The 15,694-nt window shown below is 48.0% G+C and overlaps 1 protein-coding gene across 1 annotated transcript in view; it reads right to left on the minus strand.

The window, feature by feature from the left end:
- Positions 1-15,694, minus strand: part of Mical2 (microtubule associated monooxygenase, calponin and LIM domain containing 2) — a 189,494-nt gene that overhangs the window by 50,854 nt on the left and 122,946 nt on the right. Inside the window, exons 22-25 of the mRNA XM_052201087.1 lie at positions 14,436-14,543; positions 12,975-13,161; positions 10,705-10,793; positions 8,935-9,037 (exon numbers count right to left, since the gene is read on the minus strand). Coding sequence (XP_052057047.1) covers positions 8,935-9,037; positions 10,705-10,793; positions 12,975-13,161; positions 14,436-14,543 — 487 coding nt within the window. The remainder of the gene's footprint in view (positions 1-8,934; positions 9,038-10,704; positions 10,794-12,974; positions 13,162-14,435; positions 14,544-15,694) is intronic.

The raw sequence follows: 15,694 nt of genomic DNA on the forward strand, positions 1-15,694 counted from the left end.
GGAGACATGGCGGCACTGGACAAAGTGAAGGGCCGGCCTTACAGCTCCCAGAAGCCAAGGCCGCTGCTAGGATATTGGGGGTTAGGGTGACAGGAATAATACCCTGGCTCCTCTCCTGACCTCATCTCACTCTTCCACCAGGTCTGACACCTGGCAGGAAGCTATGAGTGAGAGAATGAGTATGCAGGGGCTATACATCTATAGCATAGCAGGGGACGATAGAGCACACTGGCTACCATAGTCAGGCAGATGTCTATACTGCTATGCAGAATGGCCTCCCCGGCCAGAGTCCCTGGGTGGACAATGATCAGTGATGGGGAGATGAGGCATCAGGCACCAGCAGGATGACAGGAGGAGGTCACAAGGGAGCTTGAGCAGGCCGTCCCTCAGTACGTTCATTACCAGAGGTGCTACAACTAACTGCTCAGGGATGAGGATTCATCCCTGGCACTGTTAGTCCTCAGCAGGACACATGTTCAAAGACACTGTGGCTTCTCCAGATGCTTCTGAGAGTGACTCATTGCAGTATAGTAATGGAAGCCAAGTATCCGGGGATGTTCAGAAATGGAGGCATGGATGGGTACCCCTGAGCCTCTGGGTGTACTGTCCACCATGAAGTCTAGTCTCCCTGGCTAGGTGTCATAGACCCAGTGTGTGTGTGTGTGTGTGTGTGTGTGTGTGTGTGTGTGTGTATGTGTGTGTATGTGTGTGTGTGTGTGTGTGTGTGTGCTGGTGTGTGTCTGTGTGTATCTATGTGTATGTGTACAGTTCTACCCTCTGCTGAATGAAACCATGAGAGATATTTCTTACAGAACTTTCTCTGGCCCCAGTCAAATCCTAAACAGAGGGAGACATATTCAGACAAACAAGGAAGTACATCCTCCCAGAGAGAAGGTATTCCTCTGCCCAGAGAGGAAGGGAACCAGGTCAAACCATATCCTGTGGTCCTCAGAGGAGTATACCCATTCTCTTCCTGGACCCTTCATCCTAAATCTTGAGCCAGAAACCAGGGAAATGCCAGCCTCACATGCAACCCAAGAGCAGGCACCAGCTCCCAGAGCAGGCTCCTTTAGGGCATCAGAGCCCTTTCGCTGGGAAGAGGGTGGAGCACAATGTTTTTCTTATGGCTGTGTGGGCTCCCCAGTAGCAAGCACGCTGGCCAGTTGTGTACCAGGGTAGGGCCATGGCCGTGGACTATAGTTCTCTTTTTCCACCTCTGTCCTGTCACTAACAGGCACTGTACCCAGCCAGCTCAGCCTCCAGCTTTGGGTACAGCCAGGACCAATGTCTACATTCCTCTGAGAGTCCTTGTAATGACCTGGAAGGAGTGAAGCTATTCTAAAAGAGAGACGTAAGTGCCCTTCCCTTTGACTATGCTATTGAGACAATGGATCCCAAGAAGCTGGAATCTCCCGAGGATGCTGAGGGAAGGAAACCCTGGTGTTTGTCTCACGGAGAGACTCCACACTGCTGACACCTCGCAGATCGTCATGCCAGAGAGACCGCCGGCTAGACAATTGTGGGCAGGGCCACTGGCCTCATTACTTAGTGTTCTATTCTTAGTTGTCCTCTATTTAAACCTAGATCTCCATCAAAAGCTCAAAGATGGACTTCGGTGTGTGTTGGCCATGGGGTGGGGTACAGGGTTGGGGGTGAGGTGGATTGTGGTAGTTCAGTAGATGTCTGTGCTTTTTTTCCTAATATAGTCACATTGAACATATCTTTCTGTTTTTCTTGAGTGTTTATTTTGCCTACTGAGGACAAGTGGCTGAGACTGGTTTGTTAGGACTCCTAGAGTCCAGGCTTTGTCCCTATTAACTCTGGTAACAAGATGAGTAGAGGAGTCGTTAGAATTTCTGGAAGGTAGTTCCTGACCTCCTATAGTAATTCAGGAAGGCAGGAAGGGAGGCAGGCTGGGGGTGGTAATTTCTCCTACTTCTCAGGCTAGTGCCAGGCAGCAATCTCCTCTGAGCACCCTTGGGACAGAGGGTGTGGCAGGCTTTGCCATGAGTCCATGATGGAGTCTATACCTGGCTAGACCTGATGTGGGCTGATGGAACAGATCTGACAGCGCTTCTGGGCTGCCACACAGTTGCGAGGCTTCTCCATCCAGGCAGCCCCTTGCTGTCACCTCACATGGGTTTAATGGATCAAAGCCAGCAGTCAGCTCCTCAGGCCACCTCTGCAGAGCCCAGATCATAATGGTGGGACATTCCACACTTCACTTATTGCCTCCAAGTGTCACCCGGATTCCTATGCTAGAGACAGTGGGGAGAGGAGAGAGGATGTGTGTGGCCTTGTGACAAACTGATGAATGTGACCTTGGTGTCAAAATTATCATAGGAACAGTTGTCAATTCAGGTGTCCCTCTGGTGTTGGGGATCTGAACCTGCCTGGTGCTATGTGGACCCTGTTTTGCCACACGATTCATGTGAGGATGACACAGAAGGTGAGGAGGGCACGAAATGGAAGCATTGTGTAGGGATTTCAGTCAAGTCTGAGCCCTTACTACACAGGGCCCTGGAACCTCCTCTGGGCCCTGGTATTCTCTGCTCCCTCACAGTGGAGGATATCACTGTAACTCGCCTGGCTCACACCAGTGATCTTTCTTAGGATCCTCTTTCATATCTGGGCCAAGGGTCGGAGGCCCCTTTTGATATAAAACCTTGGTTGTTATACTGCCTTTCAAGAAATAGATGGTCCCTATGGTCAATCTTAAGCTGATATTGCCCCTTATAGTCGACTAGGTAGGATAACATGAATCTTTTACATTCCTTTGAAAGACAAGGGAGGACGTTTCCCCAATGCTTTCTTTTTCTTCTTCTGTGTTAACTTTTTGAATTTGTCTAAGTGGGAAATTTGTTCACAGTCTTTACTCATTTATCCTTATCATTGTTCAGTAAAGAGTGACTTCATCAGTGTGCTGCTTGAGGTGCCCGGAAATACCCACTTTAAGTGAACTCTTTAAATACCACGGCAATCAACTTCCATATTAACATATTTAAGTCAGATTTTTTCTCAAGTCTGACTGCCTAGTTAATATTTTAATTTTTATAACTACATAATATTTACTTACTTACTGATTGATTGATTGATTGGTGTTTTGAGACAGGGTTTCTCTACATATCTCTGGCTGTCTTGAAACATACTATGTAGGCCAGACTGGCCTTGAACTCATAGAGATCTGCTTGACTCTTCCTCCTGAGTGCTGGGATTAGAGGCATGGGCCACCACAGCCAGCTTTCCTGCTGCTTTAAAAATGTAGATAGTTGGAACTGGAGAGATGGCTCAGTCATTAACAGTACCTATTTCTCTTCAAGAGGACCTGAGTCTGGTTCCCAGCATTCACATCTGGCATCTTACAACCAGCTTTAGCTCCAACTCCAGGGATCCAATACCCTCTTCTGGCACCCAAAGGAACTGTACTTATGTGTATAACCCCCACCTCTCTTTCGCACACACACACTTTAAATATATTTAAAATGCAAATAGTCAAATTTGTTTCATGTTTTTCCTACATGAATTTGTTTTTGTTAACAGTTCTACAACTCAGAGAATCACTATCTCATGATCTAACAAATATTTAATTATATTATATAGAGAACAAATTTGCCATTAGGAATTTCTTTTGGGGGTAGGGAGAGGTTATTTTCTTGAGACAGGGTCTCATGCAGGCAAGGTTTTTCTTGACCTTGTTATGTAGCTGAGGATGACTTTGAATTCTTGATCCTCCTGTCTGTACTTCTCTAGTACAGGAGGCATTGCAGGGATAGCTTGACTAGGGTAGCAACTTCTATTCAATATTTAATTCTATTAGACTACCTTAGAAATATTAAGTCTTAGGATTGGGGAGGTAGTTCAGTGGTAGAGTGCTTGCCTACCAAAGTCTTGGATTTGATTTCCCCATCACAAAAAATTAAGTCTTCAGTGGTTTTGAATTAAAAAGTATTCTACCAATTACGTAGGATACAGTAGCCATGCCAAGACACTCTCTGAGCAGATCTGAGAAAGCCAACCCAAACAGTTAATTAAACTTATTTACTTAGAGGACTTTACCAGAGACTTGACATGAGGCTTCAAGACTTAGACTTTCTAGATTAGCTGTATTCCCTAGCACACAGTAGGTGATAAGCAAAATGGGGTAAATGGATGAATGAGAAAGAATGTAGGTTCGATGAATTGGGATTAAAACATACTGAGGCACATACTCATTAAACGTCAGGGAGGTGCAAGGGCCTTTTGGAGCCCTCTGCTATGTCTCTTGGGCCTAGAATAACACTGTGGGCAATAACTTGATGCATAGGCAAAGGAACTGGTCGTTTGTCTATTCCTCCACCTGATTTTTAGTCTCCATTAACCTTCCTTGAATGGAAGAGAAGGAGATAGGGACCTGGGTCATAACCTGAGGAGGGTGAGAAGGCTGACTCTGGCATCAGCAGCTGAGTTGGAGCCTGAAATCCCAGAAATGCTCTCCAGGAGATACCAGGACCCTCACAACTCACTGGGGTTTCTTCTGACAGTATTGGAAACTCAACCGCATCTGGTCTAGAAATGGCAGCAGCTCCAACCTGGAGAGATCTGGCACTGTCCTGGGTAGTCAGTGGGGACTCCAAGTCCTTGCCCTAAAGAGTGGAGTTGGGCAGAGTCTGCGGGCTCTATGCACAGAGTGGCCAGGTGGGCGGAGCCTCATACCACAGGGCTGCTGTGAGTACACAGGCTGGCTCACTGTCTTCCAGAGCCTGATGCCCACTCCTTCCTCCGTATGTCCCCCATCACTTGGGTAGACCAGTGAGAATCATGAAAAGACCCATTTTTTTCTCTGTAAGAACCCAAGCAGGAGGGGCTTTTGTTAATGCTCTCTCAGAGCGCCATGGCAACACAGCCTGTTCCTGAGGTCACCCTGGCTCTCTCCTCCTCTGCCCAGAGTCTAGAACAGCAAAGTACCACACATTTCAGGAAGAGACCCCAAAGCCTGGCACCGGAGTGTTGGTGACATTTTTTCAAATATTACCCATGGGTAATATTTCAGATTGCCCTGGCACAGCCCCAGAGAGTCCCGGGTCACCACAAGTGCAAGCCCCGCCAGCAGTTTAGGGGAGGACGGCTCCCCTAAACCGGTGCCTGTGTTTGAGATTTTAGAAGCTTCCACAGCAAAGAAGAGAGGAAACCATGAGCTTTATAAAGAACCATATTTATTTCCATTTACAGCATCAAATATCATAAATAAACCTAAACATCGTTTGCTGTGTGTGTAAAATACAGGGTTCCATATGGCACTGTAAATGAATTCTCTAGGGTCACAGACATGCTTTGCCATGGGATGGGGAGGAGACTGTCTAAAGAGGCTGAGAGCAGGGGTGGGCTGGGGTGGAGGGGGGAGGCTCTCTTTGGTTGACATTTTAGAGAGGGGAATGCTGGAAGAGAAGAAAAGAGGAGAGGAGAGGACTTTGTACTGGCTGGGCTCTGCGCCAACACTGGCAAGCAAGTGCGGCCGGCATGCAGGGCTGGGCCGAAGCTGAAGAAGAGCAGGGTGGCTCTAGCTGCACGTGAGGTGGACCCTGGCTGTGGTGTGAAATGTGGGGCTGGACTCACATCTACGCTCCGCCTTCCGTTGTGACTGCGACATGACTGCCGCGCTGCTCCAGGTAAATGAGCAGACACTACGCCCTTCCCATAGACTGACAGGAGCCCTGGCAGTGGCTGCCCTCCTCCTGTGACCACGACTGCTCCGATTAAAGCTTGTGAAACAGTAAGGGACTTGAGAGCCCAGAAGCACGCAGAAGGCAGAGTGAGCCCCTAGGACTGACTATGCTGAGCCAGGGGAAGCGCTCGCTATCGTCATTCTATTCACAGAGCATGGGTCAAGCTGGCCCAGGAGTCTGGGAAAAAAGTGTACTTTTTAAAACCTCACCAAACTGAGTCACTTATGTTCTCAATTAAAGGCATTAGTGATCTTTGTATTAGAACGGGTTGAAGAAGATATTTCTAAACATGTGTTTTCTCAGAGGTCACTAAGTAGAAATGTTTTTAAAGGTGACAAGAGCCCTCGGTATTGTCTCACAATCGTGATGAACCCTCCCAAGAAGACCACAGGTTTTGAAAGCGCAACTGAGAAAACATGCAGAGAGGCCAGCCCGTGGTGCGGAGGAGAAGAGGCATGGGGCATGCACTTGTTGTGGACCCAGGCTGCTGGCTGGACTCCAAAGAAGGGCAGGCAGAACGTGGCTTTCAAGCTGACCCCCGCCCCATGCTGTTTATCATTCATGCCTCTAGGCAGTCTGTTAGCAGGCAAGACACTCACAGTTAGCACAACCAGTACCACCGACGCAGAGGGTGGGGTGCAGAAAGCGGGTTAGGGGTTAGTACCTCTTTCTGAAAATTGCCAAGAAAATCAGTCACCTTAGAGCAGAAGTGTCAGCCAAGAAGTGGGTGTAGGACTGGAAGGCTGAAACGTACTGGCGGCCGCAAAGTGAGATTGGAAAAAGAAAGACAGAAAGGAGGACTTAGCAAGGGCCTAAAACAAATCCAAATCATAATAGGAAAGAACACTGGAGGTAAGGAACAGAACAGCCACTGTCCCCCACAAAGGACTGCCTGCTCAGGAGGGAAAAACCTTCCTGGTGGTGGCCAGCTATTGTTTCCAAGAGTAGATGTCCAGGGTCTGCACAGTAGCAGAACTCCTCTCCTGTCTGCAAATGCTCCCAGGACCTCCTGCCCCCACCAGCCCCTCTGTCTCCAGTTTACTCTGGGGCCTCAACCTCATCTTCAAGGCAAATTCATCTCTAGAGTATCTGTGTCCCAGGACCTGCCCCTGCTGTTGCCCACCAGGAAGGTTCAAGGTCTCAAAATATACAAATGTCTCAGCCCTGCATCAGACACACCCTGTCTACCAGAGTAATTCAAACCAGCCTCTGTATGGCTGTAAATGAGATTTTTTTTTTTTGGAGAGTTCACTCTGGCTTCCCAGAGCATTCCACAAAGCATCCCAGGCCACCCTGAGCTGGAGAAAAATCACTACAACATGACCTCGAGAATTCATGTGATGTAATGAAACATAAGAGGACTCAGGGGCTCTTCCCATCGGGCTTGACCGTTAACACCCCAGCCATACTCGGGGCACATACAGTGCACGTCACCACACTGGCGACAGTTCCCACAAGGTCAGAGGTGCTGGTTCCCACAGACTTGGCCACAGCCATGCCTGTCTTTCCCATGACTTTGGGGCAGAGTCTAGGAAGGCATCCTTTTTCCCCACCCTCCAGAAGGCTTATGTCAAAGCTTTCAAGATGCTTTGCCTTTAAGCAGACCTTCCTAATCTTGTGAGGGCACACTAGCGGTAGCAGCTCTAACTAGCTGTCTTGTACCCAGTGACTGTCGACTTGTGAAGTACCTAGAAGACCCTTACCAGCCCTCCCACTGCTCAACCCGCTGCAGAAGCAGAGCATCCCAGAGAGGGGTGGGGACAGCTGAAGGCTCTTTCCAGAGCAGACTTGGAGTCACCGGAAGACCAGATGCTATTTTTTCTAGGGCACTGAGAAAAGGTTTTTTTTTTTTTTTATTTTTTTTTTATTTTTTTTTTTTTTACTGTGTTGATGAAATATGCAAGGTAGGCATGTGACTGAGCATCCGGGATGCCACCAGCACTCATCAGGGCCATGCTTGCCAGAGGCCAGCAAGTGCCCGGGTCAAAGAATATAAGGGAGAGGCAGCTGAGCCATGGCGGACCTGAAGGACTTTGGCTCTGACTGCAGCATGGGCTGGGGGCTTAACAGGGAGCGAAAATGATGCCATCTGAAATAGTTAGCCCTTGGCATTGCATCAGCCTGACGTAGCTATTCAGGGTCAAGTGCCAACAGGCTTTCACTGCAGGACCCATTAGTGGGGAGGAAAATGTCTGTTGGCAGTGTGGCAGCCCGGTGGCTCTATGTCATTGGCTGTGACTGGGTGGACAAGAGGGGAAGCCTCTAAGCTATTATTGTTTTAAAAAGTATGAGCAAGCTATCTCTCTGCTCTCCTGAGGACAGATAGCACTGGCATCCTGCTGTGGGCTTTGATCAATTTTGGTTTATTCTACGCCCCCCAACCTCATTACGTTTTTTACATATCTGTGTTTTTGAAACAAAGAGATCCAGCACCTGCTGTGACCAGGTGGCATCTGGATGCGTAAATCAAAAGACACCGGTCACATGATGGCGCCCTCTCTTTTGTGACTCTAGTCTCAGCTCATTAACTTTGCTGGCAGCAATGCATTTCAACTCACGGCCAAGTCCCAGGGCCTTGTAAAACTGGTGATAACAGTTGAAACCTTTAGAACAATTGATAATTGTAGAAAAATAGTGCTTTCTTTTTGGCTTATGAAAAGTTAAAAATTGAAATGTAAACCCAGAAATATGGCTCACTGTTGTTTGAAAGAAAAAAAAAAACAACAACACAAAGCTGTTAGAAAACAAACATAAGAAAAACAATCCTTCATGTCGTCCCTGGCCCTAGCACCGTGAAGAGATGCTCAACCGTGAGAGTCAGGCAGAAGCGGCCAGTGTGGGACTCTTTGGCTTCGGGCTAATTGGATACAGATGCCGGCCAGAGCCTGAGCAGTCTGCACTTGGAAATGTTAGGGCACTGTGGGGCAGCGCACACCTCACTGCAGCTTTGCTGGGACAAACCTGAGCAGCCAGCTGCGGATGCTCTCCAGAGACTCCTCAGACTCCCTGTACATGGCAGCCAGGACCTCGGAGAAAGCCCAGAGCAGCAGCATCCCCAGGCTCAGGAGCTCAAACATGAAGCAGTAGTTGTGAGCATTGTCCCTCACATGGTGGCCAGCAGCCTGCAGGAGTCCCTGCATCCACCTAAGCAGGCTCTGGGGCAGGTTGAGCAGGCCTCTTGTGAGCCTCAGAGGCCAGCTGAGTGCCTTCCTAAAGAAGGAGGTGGAGATACCTGGGGGGCTGCCTTCTGGCGTGCTGATGGCCGCCACCGCACAAGAACTTTCCGTGGGAACGTCTCTCCGAGGTGCTTCCTGCTCCTGCCATGTTCCTTCCTCCTGAGGAAGACAGCAAAGGAAGGGCCTTTAGTCGGTGAGTCTCAGGAGACTGCCTCCAGCACAGCAGAGCGAGCCCCTGTTCTTGGTGCTGATTGTGGGCCCGACTTTTTCATAAGGCGGACAAACTCACCATGCCATTCACTAGCCTTCAAAATATGCATACCAGTTGACTTGTACATCTTCTTGTACTGATATACAGTCCGCAAATAATTATAAATAGGGAATTAAGATTTGTATGCAAGTATATTCATTGTAAAAAAAATCTTTGCACGATAAATTATTAAATGATGTAAAAGTCCAACAGGATGGAACTACTGAAGTAGATTACTGACAATGCATAAAATACAATCTTTTAATAGCATTAGAAATTATACTCCTAAGCAAGTCATGGTGGCACACCTCTCTAATCACAGCATTCAGGAGGCAGAGGCACGTAGATCTCAGTGACTCTGAGGCCATCCAGGGCTAACTATTGCATTCCAGGCCAGTCAGGTTTACATAGTTAGATCCTGTCTTAATTTTTTTAAAAAAAGTTTTACTCCTGAAATGTCAGCTTCCTACTTCTGCTTTCCAATTCCTTCCCTGCCTCACCCCCATACCTTGTTCAGTTAGAATGTGGCTAAATTGCTTAGACAGGTCTTAAAGTTCATATGTAGACTAGGCTGGCTTCAAATTCAAATGCTCTTGCTTCAGTCTCCCAAGGGCTGAGATTATATAGATCTAGAGAGATGGTTCAGTGGTTAAAAACACTGGCTGTTCTTCCAGAGCACCTGGGTTTGATTCCTGGCACCCGCATGATGGCTTACAACCATCTGTAATCCCAGTCCCTGGAGACACCTTTTGGTCTCCATGGGCACCAGGCACACATGTGGTCCACAGACATATAGGTAGATAAACCACCCATGCACATAGACTAAAATGGAAAACAATTAAAAAAGAAGAGTCTCAATATGACGGAAACCTGTTCTTGATACACTTTCAGTGAAGAAGTCTAGAAAGCTGTAGAGGTGGGATTTATTCACACAGGAAAATGTCCAGGAGGAGAGACAGTACAATGTCAGGTTTTCCAATGACAGAAGTCTTCAACAATTACCATAAGGCCAAGTGGCATTTTCCCAAGGTAATTGGTCATAGGTAATTTTACTGTTTTTATTTTTATTTACTTTCTCATTTTCTATTAGCGAGCCTAGGACTGTATCATTAGGAAAGCCCAAGTTATGAGTTTCTCTTGGTGCAAGGTGATTCATTAAACTGGAGAGAAGATATTCCTGAGAGCTACCGGAGGCGGAGGCTACCACAAACCATCAGTAAAGTCAATGGCTGCTTTAAAAGCCTAGGAAGGAACCTGAAAGCCTGGCCTTCCTCGTGTAAGCAGTACCCTGTGGCTCCAGGGCACAGTTCAGCATACTTCCCAGTCTTGACCCATGAGCAAGCATTTCTTGACTTCTCAAAGGAAGCCAGCTACCTATCAGGGAGCTGTTATCTGAAACAGGGCTGGCCGCAGAGGCTGCTGAAGAGAATAAGGAAACCCAGAACACTCTAGAAGGGAAGCAGGGACTATTATTTGTTTGGGGGTAGTTTCTGTCCCTCTGGGGCTAGAACTCCAAGGTTGTCTTCAGAGACCTCCCCCTTCCCCTGCTATCCCAGCATGGTTGAGACCAACATACCTCTCTTTGCTGATTCAACTCTGCCCGCCTCTTCCGCTGTTTGCTGCTGGTTTTGCAGTGAGCAAAATGGGGCTTGCAGTAAAATTTGCCTGAGAAGAAACACATGCACATGCAGTTTTTCTCCGAAGAAAGAACCATTGGAACAAATGCACATCCTTGTCCGGTCAGAATACAATGACCAGGGAAATAACTTGCCAGAACAGTTCAGACATGAGCAGGGTCTTATCCACTTGCCCTAAGATGGCTCCAAGATAGACAGAGCTGGCAACAGGAACTCCCTGAATGGGCTAAAACCACCATGTAACTCACCATCCAAACAAAAGTCAGATTTCGTCACAAGGTCAGTTGTTGGGGAGATAAATAGGTAGCTCCTCGAGTATCAGAGTCTCAGTATTTCTACCTTGAGGGTCAGGACAACTAGCCAGGGATGAGAGAAAAGATTCAGGCAGAGTGCATGCTGGGTAAAACAGCACTGCCAGGACCACTGGGTACCTTCTAGAAAAGCCTTGCTGCCTACTTCTACAATAGTGGCAATGGTGATGGTAATAATGATAATAATAATAATAATGGGAAAACCTAATAAATACTTCATAAAACTTAACTCACCAACACCCACATCCTTATGAGCTAAGAACTGTTATTTCTTTGTTTTGTTCTTCTGAGGCAGAACTTCTGTACAGGCCCCAGCTGGTCTGGAACTCACAATCTTACTGTTTCTGCCTCTGGGATCACTGGTGTGCAGTGTCCATACTGGTCCCATCATTATCCTCATTTTGCACATGAAGAAGCTGAGAGACCAAGACTTTAGCAGCCCCAAGGTTATGTGGTGAGTAGGTGCTACTGTCTGAATTCACCCCAGGGAGGATCATTTTTTTTTTTTTTTGTTTGTTTGGTATTGTTTTGTTTGCTTGTTTGTTTTTGAGACAAGGCCTCTCTGTATATCCTTGGCTGTCCTGGAACTCACTCTGTAGACCAGGTTGGTCTTGAAATCAGAGATCTGCCTGCCTTGGTCTCCCAAGTGCTGGGATGAAAGGCATGTGCCATCACCTGCCCCTGGCACATAATTAGAAGCACTGTGTCATATTGTCCTACATTCTATGACAGTATAAAAGCAAAGGCTGAAGGATTAAAAGTGATCTCTCAGAGCTGGAGAGATGGCTCAGCAGTTAAGAGCATTGGCTGCTCTTCCAGAGGTTCTGAGTTCAATCCCCAGCAACCACATGGTGGCTCACAACCATTTGTAATGGGATCTGATGTTCTCTTCAGGTGTGCATGTGTATATGCAGAAAGAGCACTCTTATACATAAAATATATAAATAAAATCTTTTTTAAAAAGTGATCTCTCTGTACAGTGAATATAATTCTTTGCTGATGAGCTCTGGTAGGCCACTTACCCGAACAGGTGCTAATATTAAGGCCAATTTTATAATTCATATTTTGTGTGTATATACAGGTAGGTAATCTCATGTGTGGGTAGTTATAAGTGTGTGTTGATTACATCATAACCCCTGCTATAGTTCTATAGTTCTTTAGGTACCATTTACCTTGGTTTTCTGTTTTTGTTTTGAGACAGGGTTCCTCCCTGGAACACACGGAGTAGGCTAGGCTGACCAGCCAGAGCCCTAAGGATCCACTTATGTTTCCCCAGTGCTGGGATTATGAACATGCACCAGCATACATTGCTTCTCTTTTTCTTTCTTTTCTATTTATTTAAGACAGAATCTCACTGTGCAACCTAGGCCGGCCTCAAACTTCAGAGACCAACCTGTCTTTGCCTCTCCAGTATTGGGATTAAGGTGTGCACCACTGCACCTGGCCCCATTTAAACAAAACATGGGCTCTGGGAACCGGACTCAAGCCCTCATGGCTGCAGGACGTTTATGGAGCAATCTCCCAGCCCCACCTGCTTTATCAGCATACTGTCATCCATGCAGTTCTTATTACACCATTAATGCTGGGCATGTCACATGGTTTATTAGGTTTGAATATCTTGGCCTTGCAGGCGCCATGGAAGTGATAGGGCTGAGGAGATAGTGAGAGCCCTCGGCAGACACAGTAGGTGTCCCTGTGTCTGGTGCACTGTAGGTGCCAAAGGCTTCTGTCCTCTATGGTAACATCTCCCAGTTTCCCTAAGCAGTGTTCCTGATGATATCATAGTCCCTGTGGTAACTGTTGGGTGTCCTAGAGCCTCCAGAGGGTCAGAACTCCAGAGCAAGGTCACATCTGAGACCAAGGCCAGAGGCCAGTGCTTTCCTGGCCCCCAGGGTTACCTTCATCACAGTCAAAGGCGTAGGCAGCCAGGCGCAGGGTGGCGGTGCAGACGCTGCACCGGAAGCACTCTCGATGGAAAAAGTGGCCCTCTGCACTCAGGCGCTCCATCACGTACACACGCTTCTTACAAAAGTAGCAGGTGTCTCTGCCGCCCAGGCTCAGGGGGAACGCCTTTCTCAGAGATTCCTGTGGGCAGGAGAAAAGAGCAAAGTTCTAGGGCTGAATAGGTCTTCAAAGGCCAGGCCTAGGCTTGTTGAAATTCTTTTAAAAAAAATCACAGGGTCTTCTGAGCTCTTGGCTGCAGCTTATGTCACTGTAAAGAAGAGCATGGTGCAGGAAAACACTCCCCACACAGCCTCCAGTCCTGCAGGGCCTCTTCCTGGGCTGATCTAAATGAATGAACATCTTGTCCAAATATATCTACCTAGTGTTGCTTTCTTGAGTCCTAGAGGACAAATGTCGCTGAGCACTACAGTGGTGATGTGTGATGGTCAGTGTCAGCTGTCCACTTGATAGACTCTAGCATCACCTGGGAGATGGGCCTCCCTGTGTGCTTGTGGTGGAGTACTGTGATTAGTTACGGAGTGGGAAGCCCCGCCCGCTGTGAGTGGTACCATTCTCTGGCTAGGAGCTCAGACTCTATAGAGGAACAGTAGGAGGTTTACATTGGCCTCTCTCTACTTCCTAATGGTGGGTGCGTGCGGTGTGTCCAGCTGCCTCAAGTTCCTGCTTGACTGTGCCCTGAACTGTGAGCCGAATAAACCTCCCTGAAGCTATGTTTGTCAGGGTACTTTATCCTGTGCTATATGTCTTTGCCCCCTGCAGTGATGGGGGACCAAGTGAGGACTGGGTGTGACCTCAAATCTATTCAAGAGAGTGCAGAAAAGGGATGTTTGTGTCTTATAGTTCCCTCCTTACTTGCAACAGGGGAGGGAAGGGCTGGGGCAGACTGGTGCTGGGCCTCCATGACTTGACTTAGTAGGAGATGCCAGGCCAGTACCCCCTCTCCCCCCCCCCCCCCCCCCCGTCCCCGAAGGAAAGCAAATCAGTGGCCAGTGTTGCTGATGGCAGTATGCCTCCTAGACCGAGGAGGGAGCGAACCAGAGGGAAGACACACTTGCCCTGCCACTCATGCCTCAGTTCCCGGGTCTGCTTAGGTTGACACTAAACACTGAAGAGGTGGGGACACTTGTCCAACAGCCATGCAGAGCCTGGTGCCTAACGGATCCTGAAAGCCACGAACAGCAGGGTGCATGCCTCACTTAGAAAATCAACCCCAAGGACCCAAGTGAAGTCAGTCTTTGAGGAAATGTGGCTTCCCCCAACCTCCACTGGATCCTGCTGACTTTCAACAAGCCCCTTGTTGCCCCGAGAATGGTTTCCTTTTAATCTCCCCATATTCTTGCCCAGGGAGGCTGGGCAAATGTCTTCAGGTAGAGGCTGACAGTGCATTTCCTTACCAGGTCTGGAGAGGTGGCCTGTGTCTTAGGTCTGTGATCGTTCAAGTACAGATTGACCAGCACTTCAGCTGCAGCCCCTATTCCGCTGGATACTTTCCCTACTGTCAGCTAGCCAAGAGCAAAGGTGAGGAGGAAACAGATAAAAGAAAGGCAGTTAACACCGACAGGAACATAGGGCAAGGTAGTAAAGGGTTATTGCCCATAGGAAAGTGGAACCCCAGATTCTCCAGAGGTAAACCAGACCACCAGGAGTAGATGCCAGAGTTATGGAAATGGACAGAAGGAAAGAAGCCAAAGGCTGGTGGGAGCAAAAGGAATAAAATGCCTATTTCTCCTTCTCTGAGTTATACAGGGTTGTCAAAGCACAGAGACAGAGCCTGGGCACAGTGACTCATGCCTGGTCTCCCAAAACTCAGGAAGCCGAGGCAGGAGAATTGCTGTGAATTTGAGGCCAGCCTGAGTGATATAGTATGATCTAGATCAGCCTGGATTATAGCATTGAGGTCCTGCCCCCAGCTCAGAAAACCAAAACCAAACTAACCAGCAAAACAAAACCAACAATAAAACCATAACCATAGACAATAGAATTATAGCCAGGGGTTGGAGGGCGGTGTTTGTGGTTAATGTTCCCCCACCCCCAAGATGCAACAATCTACATTTTCCTAATGAATAAACCAAGTCTGGAAGCTCGTGACTTTGTGCCACACCTTAGAACCAGTCTTGAGTGGAGCTGGATCTTAGCCCTGCCCCATAATCTGCTCAGCAGTCAATGCAGCATCCAGGAAGACAGCTCTCTTGGAGGGATGGCTACAGACCAGCATCGTTGAACAGCTCACATAGGGGATGGAATAATCCCACATCTAGGCCCAGCCAACCACACTTCTCAAGCAGCTCTGACAGACCACATGAGGAAGGCTCTGTCTAGGGGTGAAGAATGCATAGACTAAGAGACCAGAAGTAGTTTGTGAGCCCCAGGCTCTTCAAACCTTTGCTGCCTTCCACATTCAACCTCTGAGAGGAATGGCCAGAAGTAGTAGACATTTAGACTGCCAGGATTCTGGTAAAGCTCGCCTCAGGTAATGAGTCTTATGTGATAAAAGAACGCCTTCCATCCATGCCCAAGCCTGCTCTTGGAAGCCATGTCTAACTGGTTGTTACTAGACTTGAGAACCAAGCAGGAGGTCCAGGAAACTACAGCTAAGCATGGACGCCCAGCTCCTGGAGCAGAGCTTCCATACCCCCAGCATCTGACGCTAACT

The sequence above is a fragment of the Apodemus sylvaticus genome, chromosome 1 (assembly GCF_947179515.1).
Source record: "Apodemus sylvaticus chromosome 1, mApoSyl1.1, whole genome shotgun sequence".
Classification (NCBI taxonomy): domain Eukaryota; kingdom Metazoa; phylum Chordata; class Mammalia; order Rodentia; family Muridae; genus Apodemus; species Apodemus sylvaticus.